At 43.7% G+C, this 14,401-nt stretch overlaps 1 protein-coding gene across 10 annotated transcripts in view; it reads left to right on the forward strand.

Annotated features, from left to right (window-relative positions):
* Window positions 1-14,401, forward strand: part of PRKDC (protein kinase, DNA-activated, catalytic subunit) — a 164,890-nt gene that overhangs the window by 4,932 nt on the left and 145,557 nt on the right. For all 10 annotated transcript variants that reach the window (XR_014790119.1, XR_014790121.1, XR_014790122.1 and 7 more), the window contains exons 2-6: window positions 1,099-1,175; window positions 7,661-7,753; window positions 8,711-8,785; window positions 9,499-9,607; window positions 10,246-10,358. Coding sequence is in view for 6 of the 10 variants with exons in the window: in XM_084849588.1 (XP_084705714.1) it covers window positions 1,099-1,175; window positions 7,661-7,753; window positions 8,711-8,785; window positions 9,499-9,607; window positions 10,246-10,358 (467 nt within the window). In the remaining 4 variants the exon portion in view is untranslated. The remainder of the gene's footprint in view (window positions 1-1,098; window positions 1,176-7,660; window positions 7,754-8,710; window positions 8,786-9,498; window positions 9,608-10,245; window positions 10,359-14,401) is intronic.

Consider the following 14,401-nt stretch of genomic DNA (forward strand, 5'->3'; position numbering starts at 1 on the left):
GAGAAATGACTGTCTAATTTTTTTTAGTGAGAAACCTTAAGGAGCGGTGAGGATCACTGTAAATTTAATGTTGAATTTTATTGTATGAACCGTTTTTTTTGTTGTACATCGGCCAGAGTGGCTGGGTGACCAGCCAGATGGGCGATTGATAAATTTAATTAATTAAATAAATAAATGCTATAGACTTTTTGTGGTCAAATTTCATATTTCTCTAGGTGGTCTATTTATATGGGATTCTGTTGTTTTTCTCAGTTCTGTGACATATTGATGTGAGTGAAGACTGTAAGCTAATTTGTACTTTAAGTAAATGGCAGTTCGGTTGCTAATCTATGCTGACAGCTTGAGTACTACTTTTATTTGTATAATAGCCCCGTTTACACCACGTGGTGTTTTCAAGTAATGGGGATGCGGGGAGACAAGATCATGTCCAGTGGTCTTGATTTCTACACAGTTAACAGTAGGTCTGAATGGAGCTTATTTATCTAGACCAATGTATCTTTGGGCCCAAGGACTGAATTGGCACTAGGCAAGGATTTCAGAGACCGCACACCAGCAGTGGACAGGGTCACAGAACAAAGTGGGTGGGAACTCTGCTGGCATGCACCCCCTCCCCCGATATTCCTACACATTCTGTCTCTCAGCCTGCTTCACTCACCGCTTACCTTTTGAAAGACACCATTTTAAGGTGCTGGAATTGCCTTGAAGCCGTGGCTCCCTGTTGAGTTGGCTTGTCCCTTGCCAGGAAGAGGGCTGAGTGAAAGCCTGGGAAATGTTGCTTCACCGTGCTGGGAGCATCTTGAACCAGTGAACTGGGAGGACAGGGGCTTCAGGGAGTGGTTGGGGCCTAACTAGAGGGTTTTGTGGGCAAAAGGGGAGGCCTCATGGGTTGAATTCAGCCCATGGGCCAGTGGTTCCCCATCCCTGGTGTAGACTCCATTCAGAGCTCCCACTGACTGCATGGAGGGCAGGACCAGGACACCCAATTCTACATGCATTCCCTGTGAACAGGGCTAATCTTAATGTATTCTAGAACCAGGTGTTTAGAAAGAAATTTTATTTTGTGTGCACAGTTTGAACCCTTACTTGGTCTTCCCTCAGCCTTACAGACTTCTCTGGTGTTTTCTAAAGAAGATGGACTACTTGCATTTATCCATAAATCACTGAACACTGAAGAAGTAAGTTGATAGTCTTAGGTTGAGGCATGTTTGCAAACAGCCTTATTGTCTTCCAGCGGAACATGTTTTCAGGGGTGTTGCTAGGTTCTTAAAAGATCCGGGGCACAAGCCCATAACACAAATTTGCATCCCCCTCTCTCTCTGTGTGTGTGTGTGTGTGTACACACACACACACAATCACACACACACAAGTTTAAGTGCACGTCTGATATATATATATGTGTGTGTGTGTGTGGGGTATGTGCGTGCAGTGTGCTTGCATGTGTGGATAGATTGCATACATACATAAGAAGTGTGCACTTACTGCCCACCCCACTTCAACTCAGACTCTGATTCAGCATTTTGGAAAACATCCCGCTTCTGCTCTGGTCAATTTGTAGTCGGACCACTTCAGCTCAGCACCAGACCTGAGTCAAGGTTTGGAAAAATGAGTCTTTCTGCTTCCTGTTGACTACCATGGGAAATTAGAAAAAAAAGTAACGTTTTTATCTTGGTCAGAACTGGATGATAATGTCAGGCATCGTAGCCCCCTAGAAGGGGATTGCACCTGCCCAATGTCAGAAAAATAGGTGCAGGGTTTATATTTTGATTTTCTTTTAAAGGGAACTGCCAATAACATTTTAATTCCTTGGAAGAATTGGATAAAAATTTCAGGATTCCTTTTCCCAGTAGGGGAGATCATGCCTGCCAAATTTCAGAATGCTAGCCACAAGGGTTTTTGTGCAAGGGTGGCCTTGACATTTTGAGGTCTCCAAAAGAGGACATACTGATCTCCCTATGTTCCTTGTGGACCATTGTTCTGAAAGTTACAGAATGCCTAGAGTTGTCCCGAAGTAAGAAACCAGCAAAGTTTCAGAAGGATAGGTGCAGCAGTTCATGTGGAATGGGAGTTCTCCAATTTGGGGGAGGGAGTGATTTGCTTTCCCTTCCATTCACCCCTTCCCCAATGGTTTTTGGGTAAATTTGTATGAAAATACATAGGTCATTAGAGGTGTCTCCCAGGTAAGAAACCTGCAAAGTTTCTGAAGGATATATATGCATTCTAATTTAGAATTACTAGAATTTATTTACATTTCACCAAAGTTAGTAGCAGGGGAACATGGGTGGGAAGGTGCTATTGCACTCATGTCCTGCTTGTGGGTTTCCAGTGGGCATCTGGTTGGCTACTGTATGAACAGAATGCTGGACTAGATGGACCTTGGTCTGATGCAGCACGGCTCTTCTTATGTTCTTAAATATAGAGTGCCTCTGAGCATGTGCAGAATGTTTTTCTTTCGCCACCGGCCACTTACATTCTCCCCCTACCAATTCTATTCCCCTCCATGCAACCATCCCTCCTCATCCTACCATCCTCCAGCAACTCTTCATCAAAACAGATGTCTTGTTTTGTGCAACTTCTCTCTACCTCCTCCTTGTTGTGCACAAGCTCTCACTGTATCTTCCTCCCCATAACTTCATTTGTGCCAAGACTTCACCAGGATTCAGCCAATGAGTCTGTTTTCAAAACTAGGGCTAAGTTATGGAGAAACCCTGAACATGTACTAAGTGCCTTTCCCTCACCACTGAAGCTAGAGATCATGCAAAAAACCCCAAAATCATCCCTGATCCACAAATGACAAAACATGCATAGGACTGAGCAGAAAGGGTAGTCAATTCATTGGCTGGAATTGGGTAGGCACTGTATTAAGCTTGCAGTACCATGCTCACAACTCAGGACTCATTTCTGAGTAAACATGCAGAATATCAAGGTGCAAACCCCCCTGCAAAAGTAAATTGTGCTGGAATCCTATGCACACTTTTCTGAGGGAAAGTCTCATTAAACATAATGGGACTTCTGAGTAGGCAAACATAGGATTGCATAAATTAGCAATATTTATCTCCTCTCCACTTAAAAAACAAACCAAAAACTATTTTTTAATTAAGCTTTCTGTTCATAGGAACATAGGAAGCTGCCTTGTAATGAGTCAGATCCTGGGTCCATCTATCCCAGAATTGTTGACACTGACTGGCAGCAGCAGCTCTCCAAAGTTTCAGGCAGGATTCTTTCGTAGCCCTACCTGGAGATACTGGGGATTGAACCTGGAACCTTCTGCATGCTAAGCATGTGCTCTACCACTGAGCTACAACCCTTCCTATTGCTGGATAATGGCAACTGACAAAGAAAACTCCAGTTTTGTTTCTCTGCAACCATGTGAACCCACTCTTCTCAAACACTTGAGTGAGGAGAAGGAGAAAAACCAACCCTCTTGTCTGTTTCTATTAAGTCAAATACAGTTCAGAACTTCTGTTGCCCACTGAAAATAATTCTCTTTAAGAATCCCCCAAGAGATGCTCTGGATGGAATAAAGAAAGAAAGAAAGAACAGGGGAGGGGAGGGAAGAAGACAAGGATGGTGATTAGAAATGCAGAGGTGGGGGGTGAGAAAATTCCCTAAGCCAAGTGGCTCCTTTCAGAGAGGTAGTACTTCAGAGGAATTTAGGAGGCTGTGCAGGGTTTGCAAGGATTGTTGTTATTCAGTTGTGTCCGACTCTTCGTGACCCTATGGACCATAGCACGCCAGGCCTTCCTGTCCTCCGCTCTCTCCTGGAGTGTGCTCAAGTTCATATTCATTGCATTGGTGATGCTATCTAGTCATCTCATCCTCTGCTGTTCCCTTCTCCTTTTGCCTTCAATCTTTCCCAGCATCAGGGTCTTTTCCATGGAGTTTTCTCTTCGCATTAGGTGGCCAAAATATTTGAGCTTCATCTTCAGTATCTGCCCTTCCAATGAGCACTCAGGGTTGATTTCCTTTAGGATGGACTGATTTGACCTCCTTGCAGTCCAGGGGACTCGTAAGAGTCTTCTCCAACACCACAGTTCGAAGGCATCAATTCTTCAGTGCTCAGCCTTCCTTATAGTCCAGCTCTCACAGCCATACATTGCTACTGGGAAAACCATAGCTTTGATTATACGAATCTTTGTCGGCAAGGTGATGTGTCTGCTTCTTACTATGCTCTCTAGGTTTGCCATAGCTTTCCTCCCAAGAATCAAGCGTCTTTCAATTTCATGGCTACAGTCACCGTCTGTGGTGATCTTGGAGCCCAAGAAAATAAAATCTGTCACTGCTTCCATTTCTTCCCCTTCCATATGCCAGGAAGTGATGGGGCCAGAAGCCATGATTTTAGTTTTTGTAATGTTGAGTTTCAAACCAGCTTTTGCACTCTCCACTTCCACCCTCAACAAGAGGCTCTTTAGATCCTCTTCGCTTTCTGCCATTAGGGTGGTATTGTCTGCGTATCTGAGGTTGTTGATAATTCTCCAGGCAATCTTAATTCCGACCTGTGATTCATCCAACCCGGCGTTTCTCATGATGTACTCTGCATATAAGTTAAATAAGCAGGGCGACAATATGCAGCCTTGTCGTACTCCTTTCCCAGTTTTGAACAATTGGTTGTTCCATGTCCGGTTCTCACTGTTGCTTCTTGACCCTCGTACAGGTTTCTCAGGAGACAGGTAAGGTGGTCTGGTACCACCATCTGTTTCAGAATTTGCCAGAGTTTGTTGTGATTCACACAATCAAAGGCTTTAACGTAGTCAATGAAGCAGAAAGAGAAGTTTTTCTGGAATTCTCTTGCTTTCTCCATGATCCAGCGAAAGTTGGCGATTTGATCTCTAGTTCCTCTGCATCTTTGAAACCCAGCTTGTACTTCTGGTAGTTCTCCGTTCACATACTGCTGAAGCCTAGCTTGCAGGATTTTGAGCATAACCTTGCCTGCATGCGAAATGAGTGCAATTGTACGGTAGTTTGAACACTCTTTGGCGTTGCCCTTCTTTGGAATTGGAATGTAAACTGACCTTTTCCAGTCTTGTGGCCATTGTTGAGTGTTCCAAATTTGTTGGCATATTGAGTGCAGCACTTTAACAGCATCATCTTTTAGGATTTTAAATAGCTCAGCTGGAATACTGTAGTCTCTGCTAGCTTTGTCGTTAGTAATGCTTCCTAAGGCCCACTTGACTTCACTTTCTAGGATGTCCGGCTCAAGTTCAGTGACCGCGCTATCCTGGCTATCAGGGACATTCAGATCTTTCCTGTATAGTTCTTCTGTGTATTCTTTCCACCTCTTCTTAATCTCATCTGCTTCTGTTAGGTCCCTGCCTTCTTTGTCCTTTATCATGCCCGTCTTTGCACAAAACGTTCCCTTGAGATCTCCGATTTTCTTGAAGAGATCTCTAGTCTTTCCCATTCTGTTGTTTTCTTCGATTTCTTTGCATTGTTCATTTAAAAAGGGCTTCTTGTCTCTCCTTGCTATTCTCTGGAACTCTGCATTCAGATGGATATATCTTCCCCTTTCTCCCTTGCTTTTCGCTTCCCTTCTTTCCTCAGCTACTTGTAAAGCTTCATCAGGCAGCCACTTTGCTTTCTTGCATTTCTTTTTCTTTGCGATGGATTGAGTTGCTGCCTCCTGAACAGTGTTATGGACCTCCGTCCATAGTTCCTCAGGCACTCTGTCTGTCAGGTCTAATCCCTGAAATCTATTCCTCACCTCCACTGTATATTCATAAGGGATATGATTTAGGTCATACCTGAATGGTTTAGTGGTTTTCCCTACATTCTTCAATTTAAGCCGAAATTTTGCAAGAAGGAGCTCATGATCTGAGCCACAGTCAGCTCCAGGTCTTGTTTTGACTGACTGTATAGAGCTTCTCCATCTTTGGCTGCAAAGGACATAATCAATCTGATTTTGATATTGACCATCTGGTGATGTCTATGTGTAGAGTCGCCTCTTGTGCTGTTGGAAAAGAGTGTTTGCTATGATCAGCGTGTTCTCTTGGCAAAACTCCATTAGCCTTTGTCCTGCTTCATTTTGTACACCAAGGCCATGCTTTCCTGTTATCCCAGTGATTTCTTGACTTCCTACTTTAGCATTCCAATCCCCTATGATGAAGAGGACCTCTTTTTTTGGTGTTAGTTCTAGAAGGTGTTTTAGGTCTTCATCGAAACGATCGACCTCAGCTTCTTCGGCCTCAGTGGTTGGGGCATAGACTTGAATTACTGTGATGTTGAATGGTTTGCCTTGGATTCGTACTGAGATCATTCTATCGTTTTTGAGATTGTACCCCATTACTGCTTTTCCCACCCTTTTGTTGACTATGAGTGCTACTCCATTTCTTCTAAGGGATCCTTGCCCACAGTAGTAGATATGATGGTCACCTGAATTAAATTCGCCCATGCTTGTCCATTTTAGTTCGCTGATTCCCAGGATGTCGATGTTCAATCTTGCCATCTCATGTTTGACCACCTCCAGCTTACCTTGATTCATTGATCTGACATTCCAGGTTCCTAAACAATATTGTTCTTTACAGCATTGGATTTTCTTTTCACCACCAGACACATCCACAGCTGAATGTCCTTTCGGCTTTGGCCCAGCCGCTTCACTCTTTCTGGCGCTACTTGGAAATGCCCTCTGTTCTTCCCCAGTAGTATATTGGACACCTTCCGACCTGAGGGTCTCCCGGCATCATCTCTTTTAGCCTTGTGATACGTTCCATGGGGTTTTCTTGGCAAGAATACTGGCGTGGGTTGCCATTTCCTTCTCCGGTGGACCACATTTTGTAAGAGCTCTCCACCATGACCTGTCTGTCTTGGGTGGCCCTGCACGGCATAGCTTATGGCTTCACTGAGTTACACAAGCCCCTTTGCCAGAACAAAGCAGTGATCCATGAAGGGGGAGATTAGGGATAGTGACCTCCTAATGGTCACCTTAAACACCTTCTGATTAGGATCTCTAATCCCCTGAGTGACTTGACAGTTCTTACTTTTTGTTTTAGACTTTGAGAAAAGGAAACATTACACATGGCTAGTGCAAAAGTCACTGGACCTAATTGTCTGAAATTTGGCAGATTCAGTCAGCTCTGTGGGGGCTGCCAGGCCCCCAAATTTCATTCACGTATGTGGAAGCGCAAAAAAATTATAGCTCTTTGCTTTGACAGATTTTATTGAAAATAGCACATTTTACCTATGTCTAGCACAAAAGCCACTGGACCCAAGTGCCTGAAATTTGGTATATTTAGTCAGCTCCATGGGGCCTACCAAGCCTCCAAATTTCATATATTTATATAAACTAAAAAAGTTACGGCCATTTTGGCTTTCCAATGCAAGTCAATGGGAAAATGTAAAAAAAAAAATGGCAATTAGGACAGCTCAAAGGATCCCGGGCAGAGTTCAAAAAGACCCAGGGCCTGTGCCCAGGTGGGCCCCTCACTGATGATGCCCCTGCATGTTTTGTGTTGGTTTTTCAGTTGGAAATGAGTTGGACTTCTTTTCTTTCAGGCTGCCTGTGTGCCACAAATGACTAGCATAACTATAGATAGATTAGTAAAACATTATCTGGTCAAATAACTTTTGTGTATTCACCTTACAAGTCTGGTTTGAAGGCTTATTAACTGTATATTTGTTTTTGTCTGGCTTTGTAGCATACTTGGTGAAAATGCTTTCTTGTTCACAGTTTCGAGAATGCAGAGAAGAAGCTTTAAAATTTCTTCTGGCTTTTCTGGAAAAGATTGGCCAAAAGGTTCACCCTTATGTACAAGATGTAAAGGTGGGTCAAGGAAAATTAATCTATATTTTACACAAAACTAGACATTTTAGTCAGATAAAATAGTATTATAATATAATAGCAGTAATTAAAAAGTAGTAATCTTTGTCCAGTTAAATCCTAACATAAGGACCTTCGTGTGTTATCTGTTCATCTGCAATGCCATAATGTCCAAAGTACAGCTTTTCCTATCACTCCTTGGGATTCATAAATTGTCTCCGAAAGAGGAGTGTCACATCTTCCAGGCATTTTGTATTTCGGACAGGGTTGTGGAAGAACAGGAAGGATGAAGTACTTGTGCTTCTTGTTCACTCTGTAATTTTCACAATCAAACTGCTCAAAGTTAATGGATATAAGAACCTGGGACAGACTGGCCCTGAACTATCAACCTTGACTGACAGCAGGTCTCCATTGTTTCAGATCAGAAATCTTTTTCTGTCTTGCTACTGAAGGCCATTGTTAGTTCATCCAGATTGTATGTAAGGGGTTGGATCCAAATTTATGTTGAATCAACTGCACTGGTGGAAGTGGGCTTTCCTGCCCCTTCCTTCCCATATTAGCTCCTCCACACCCTGAAAATGCTACACAGAGAGGACACCCTGCTGAATGGGGTGAGCTGTGGTGTGTGGCAAGGGGATCCCCCAGAATCAGGCAGGGGGACCTTCTGTGAGCAGAGCCCTTCCTCTCACAGGTCTCCCTTTCACGGAAGGCAGATCCAGGGTGTTTAGGGAAGTTTTCATGAGTCTGGCCTTTGATAAGAATAATTGAGGGAAGCAGAGTGTTCTAATGTGGCGGATTGTTATGCAGGGAAAAAAAACACCTGGCTTTGCTTTACTTGGGCAATTTGTCTAGTTTTTTAAAGTGCTGTAAAATAGTGAGAAAAATGCAAAGATAATGCAAGATATTTCACTTCGAATGCAGTGCATCACCAGTGTTATATTTTGTCTTTTAAAAATTTAGCGGATGTGTTTTAGTGTTTATACAAAAGACAAAGCGGCAAAATGCAGAATCCCAGCCCTAGAGCTACTGATTAAGGTAAAAATTATATTTATATATAATTCCCTATTGTTTCTGACTTCTGAGAGGATTTAGTTATGCCTTTTTATATGTAGTGATATCTACAGCTTGGCACAATGGAAATATTTTGATGGCATATTTAATTTTTAAAGTGTCTTAAAGTAAATGACTATGAATGTCATTTACTTTGTCACCCCTAAATTGTAGGAGAAGAATACATAAAATTAACATCTTTAACTTCATCCAGAAGTCTGTAGGACTTCGTTATAAAGTTGATATTTATTTAACTAGCAAAGAAATAAAGTGTTTCGTTTAATGATCTTACTGTGTTCTATAGGGCACAATCCTATTGAGATAGACTTCAGCCCCCGAACTCAGAGGCTGACACCTATCCAATGCAGGGCAGACAGAGCATGGAGAGGATCCTCTCCTCTGTGCTCCAGCCACCCTGCCTTTGTGGCTAGATACATGTTTTTGGGGAGGGGGAGGGAAGCTGTCAAAAGCGACTTCCGTGATCTCCTGCCCCTGGGACTGCCCCCCTTTTGCCCTGTCCGTGCTTGTTTATCACTGCAGAGATGGCAGCACTGCAGAAAGAACCATGGTGGCTGCGAGAGGGCAGGGAGCACATTTTCTGGAAACTGAGGTCAGACAACCTCGGTTCCCAGGAACCGAAAAATCCTATGGCTGTCTAGATAGTGTCTGATATTTGGTTATCTTGAACATCCTTCTAGCTTCTTCAGAACTTAAGGTCTTCTTATGTGATAGAAGACCTGAAAGTTGGAGAAATCTTTAATAGATTTTATGGTGAACTTGCTGTGAAAAGTAAAGTGCCTGATACAGGTAAGGTTTAATTTTTCTGTCAGCATTTTTATTTACCTTAGCAAGTAAGATAAGATGATGGGGCTGTACTCCAAATTATTAAGAAGTACAGTTAGTTGTTACTAGGGATACAGTCTTATGTACACTTACTAGGGAGTAAGTCTCACTAAACACATACTCCTGTCTTGAGGGGCAGGGTTTACTTAATTTTCTTTTGATTTGCTCCATTAGTAGGAAATCTGGGAATTTACTGCTGAAACTAGGGTAGGAGTGAGGTACTTTCTCTTAGAACTACTGTCACATTGTGTCAGTTCCTTCCTTTTGAGCCCAGCATATCTGTAATTAGGGTAAGTGACAAGAAGAAATAAATGTGAATGTGCCTTTTAAGTCTCTTCTCCTGATCACAAAGGTCTTAGGTTGGGTGACAGCTTCATTGATAGTCTTCTTGTGGCTAAGTGAGTAAGAGTAGCAACACAGATGGCAGTGACAAAGACTAAAGGTTAGAACCATGTTGGTGAGCCTTAATAAGAACTTGGGGATCTGTAATATTGCTTGTGTTATTAGTTAAATATTTCCCTGTTCAGGGGCAAAACAAAGTGGTGTAACTGGTATCAAATAAAATGTAATCATTTGATTGGGATGCTAATTATTTTTTGAAGTGTTGGAAAGGATTTATGAGCTCCTGGGAGTCTTGGGAGAAGTCCAACCTAGTGATATGCTTGACAACTCTGAAAAACTATTCCGAGCTTATCTGGGAGAACTCAAAACACAGGTAAAGAAAGGGCTTTTTTTGGGACCAGCCAAATTTTGTTTCTACGTGTCTTGGTTTGGAAGGCAAAGATAGTTGGTGATTTTATTTCATAAAACAAGGTGTCATAAAGTTTAAAACATCTACTTATAGCATAAAGTTTTATGGACTAGTCCACTTCTATCACCTCACTTCCATCGAATGAATTATCATTTTATTTATTTATTTATTTATTTATTTATTTCATTTCTATACCGCCCAATAGCTGAAGCTCTCTGGGCGGTTCACAAAAACTAAAACCAAACAACACACAATAAAACAATTTAAAATACATAGAACATTAAAACCACAGTATAACAATACAACCACAATAAAACCTAGCAGCAGTACAGGAGTTTAAAATACAGATTTAAAACAGCAAAGATAAAAATTTAGAAAGCTAAAATGCCTGGGAAAATAAAAAGGTCTTCACCTGGCGCCGAAAGGAGTACAATGTAGGCGCCAGGCGAACCTCACTAGGGAGCTCATTCCAGAGCCGGGGTGCCACAACAGAAAAAGCCCTCCTCCTAGTAGCCACCCGCCTCACTTCCTTTGGCAGGGGCTCACGGAGAAGGGCCTCTGATGATGACCTTAAGGTCTGGGCAGGCACATATGGGAGGAGGCGATCCTTCAGGTAATCTGGCCCCAAGCCATTAAGGGCTTTGAATGTTAACACCAGCACTTTGAATCGGGCCCGGAAATGGACTGGCAGCCAGCGCAGCTGGAAAAGTACTGGCGTAATATGAGCTCGCAGGCCAGTCCCTGTTAACAATCATGCTGCCCTATTTTGGACCAGCTGAAGTTTCCGGACCGTTTTCAAAGGCAGCCCCACATATAACGCATTGCAGTAATCCAGACGAGAAGTTATCAGAGCATGGATAACTGTAGCTAGGCTATCTCTGTCCAGATAAGGGCGTAGTTGGTATACCAGCCTAAGCTGATAAAAAGTGCTCTGTGCCACTGAGTTCACCTGTGCCTCAAGGGACAGTTCTGGATCCAAGAGCACCCCCAAACTACGAACCTGATCCTTTAGGGAGAGTGCAACCCTCTCCAGAACAGGTTGAATATCACCTAGCCGGGCAGACGAACCACCCACTAACAGTACCTCCATCTTGTCTGGATTGAGATTCAGTTTATTAGCCCTCATCCAGTCCATTACTGTTCCCAGGCACTGGTTCAGAACAGCCACTGTCTCACCTGGTTTTGATGAAAAAGAGAGGTAGAGCTGGGTGTCATCCGCATATTGATGGCACCTCAGCCCACACCTCCGGATAACCAGCGGTTTCATGTAGATGTTAAACAGCATGGGGGATAAAATAGAGCCCTGTGGAACCCCATGGCACAATTGCCATGGCACAGAGCAATAATCCCCCAGCACCACCTTCTGGAATCGGCCATCCAAGTAGGAGCGGAACCACTGTAGTGCAGTGCCTCCAACTCCCAACCCAGACAACCTATCCAGAAGGATACCATGGTCGATGGTATCGAAAGCCGCTGAGAGGTCCAGGAGAATCAACAGGGTCGCACTCCCCCTGTCCCTCTCCCGGCAGAGGTCATCCCACAGGGCGACCAAGGCAGTTTCCGTTCCAAAACCAGGCCTGAAGCCTGATTGAAATGGATCTAGATAATCCGTTTCATTCAAGAGTGCCTGGAGCTGTCCTACAACCACCCGCTCAAGCACCTTGCCCAGGAAGGGGATGTTGGCCACTGGCCTATAATTGTTAACATCCTCTGGGTCCAGGTTAGGCTTTTTCAGGAGTGGTCTAATTACTGCCTCTTTTAAAGCAGCAGGCACCACTCCCTCTCTCAAGGAGGAATTTACAACCTCCTGGACCCAGCCGGACAACCCCTCCTTGTTTGATTTAATAAGCCATGAAGGGCAAGGGTCAAGCACACAAGTGGTCGATCGGACTTGGCCAAGCACCTTGTCTGCATCCTCAGGCCTCAGTAACTGAAACTCATCCAATAAAACTGGACCAGACGATGCTCTGAACGCCTCTACCAATGGAACTGCAGTAATGGTGGTGTCCAATTCATGACGAATCTGAGTGACTTTATCCTCAAAGTGCCGTGCAAACTTGTCACAGCGTGCTACCGAGGGTTCCACCATCTCACTCCCTGGCCCAGAATGTAACAGGCCGCGAACCACTCGGAAAAGCTCCTATTAACATATTATAAAACATATTAAACATATTAAACATATTAAAATATATAAAACATATTAGTCTACAATCCTCCTTGTTTCTGCTGCAAAACAGACTAACATTACTACCCCTCGGGAAGTTTATTTAAGGTGCAGTCCTATTGCAATGATTGTAAACCTCCGAACCTAGAGGGTTATAGTCATCCTATGCGGGGTGGGAGGAGTGGTGGAGGTGATCTTAGCCTCCCCGTCCTCCTGCACTGCATTTTCACTAGATGGGCTTTTTTGCCCATCTAGCAAAAGCATCTCGGAGGGGTCGGGGGAAGGAGGCTGGAGAGACCTCAGAATAGCTCGTATCTTGGCCTCTCCAGTCTCTTCCCCTCCCTGTCCTCTGAAACGCCCCTCCCCCCCCAAGATCACATCCCTGAACTCTGAGAGGCAGCTGGTATGGTTTTTTCCAGGCTGAGGGGGAGGGGGGTGGAGTTCCGATTACCAGCTCCAAGGTTGGAGCACTGTCTCCCACTTCGGACCTGGGAATCTGACTTATCCTATGGCCCCTCACACACTCAGGGGCCATAGGACCATTTCCTTAATGATGTAATAATCATAATATTTTACTGTTGGAATTGTATGTATGTTTTCCAAAATTACAGTGTGTAAATAATTAGGGGGGCCGGCAGAAGTGGGAATGTTAGTGCTGGCTGAATTATTGAGGATGAAAAACAGAGACCGTGTACATTGCAGAAGTGAATTTTAAAAATTCCACTGCCAAGCAGAATATTTAGTATTTTCATTATATTTACTTGTTTACTGCATTTATTAACTGCTTCTCCATGAGCATTAAGATTCTTACATATGTTATCACATAATCAAAACTTTTGGTATTCTACACATTTCTTACCTTTAAAAAAACCCCAGCTCATCTGTTTCTGCAGACTATCAGAATAGTGAGCTTCTCTGTTTCTGCTAGGGCCGCAGTGGCTTAGTGGTTAAGACGCTGAACTGCAGACTGGAAGGTCGGCAGGTCAGCAGTTCAAGACCCGAGTGCTGCGTGACGGAGTGAGCCCCCGTCTTCAGTCCCAGCTTCTGCCAACCTAGCAGTTCGAAAGCAAGAAATTGCAAGTAGATAAATAGGTACCGCCTCGGCGGGAAAGGTAACAGCGTTCTGTGCACCTCGGTGTTCAGTCATGCCGGCCACATGACCACGGAAGCGTCTTCGGACAGCGCTGGCTCTTCAGCTTAGAAAGGGGGATGAGCACCGCACCCTAGAGTCTTCGGACAGCGCTGGCTCTTCAGCTTAGAAAGGGGGATGAGCACCGCACCCTAGAGTCGGACACGACTGGTTGGGGACACCTTTACCTTTACCTTTTTTTGCTGTTTCTGCTACATAAAATAGCGATTCCCTAATTCTAATTAGGGAATATTTTGTCAACACACTGCACATAAATTCATAATGGAATTTTGGTCCTGGGTGATTTTATAATGGGCACAATCTGTCGTAAGTTAGTCGTGACTTTCATTGAAGACAATAAAATAGAAAATAATCATGGCTTTGACAAAGTTTGATTGATTTCAGCGGGACTTATACATGGCAAACATTTGCTAGATTGTGCCCATTTTTTTTTTTAAAGAAACTCAGTAAAATGATTAAATGATGCTCTGGTATTCTATATATCCTATAATACACTGGAAATATAGCTGTCCCAGGGATTATAGGATTGACTGAATTTCCAGCTCTGAGGGTGGACAGAGAAGTCTGCTGTTGGAGAAGGAGATCTGACCTTGGATGTTGGAGAGCAGGGAAAAGATGTGTGCTGGGGGTGTGGCAGTGGGCTTGCTGGGAGACGCTGTAGATCTGAAGGATCCACAGCTCTCCAGTCCCCCA

This window comes from Heloderma suspectum, chromosome 4 (assembly GCF_057233095.1).
Source record: "Heloderma suspectum isolate Gila_16-S chromosome 4, 16-S_ref, whole genome shotgun sequence".
NCBI lineage: Eukaryota > Metazoa > Chordata > Lepidosauria > Squamata > Helodermatidae > Heloderma > Heloderma suspectum.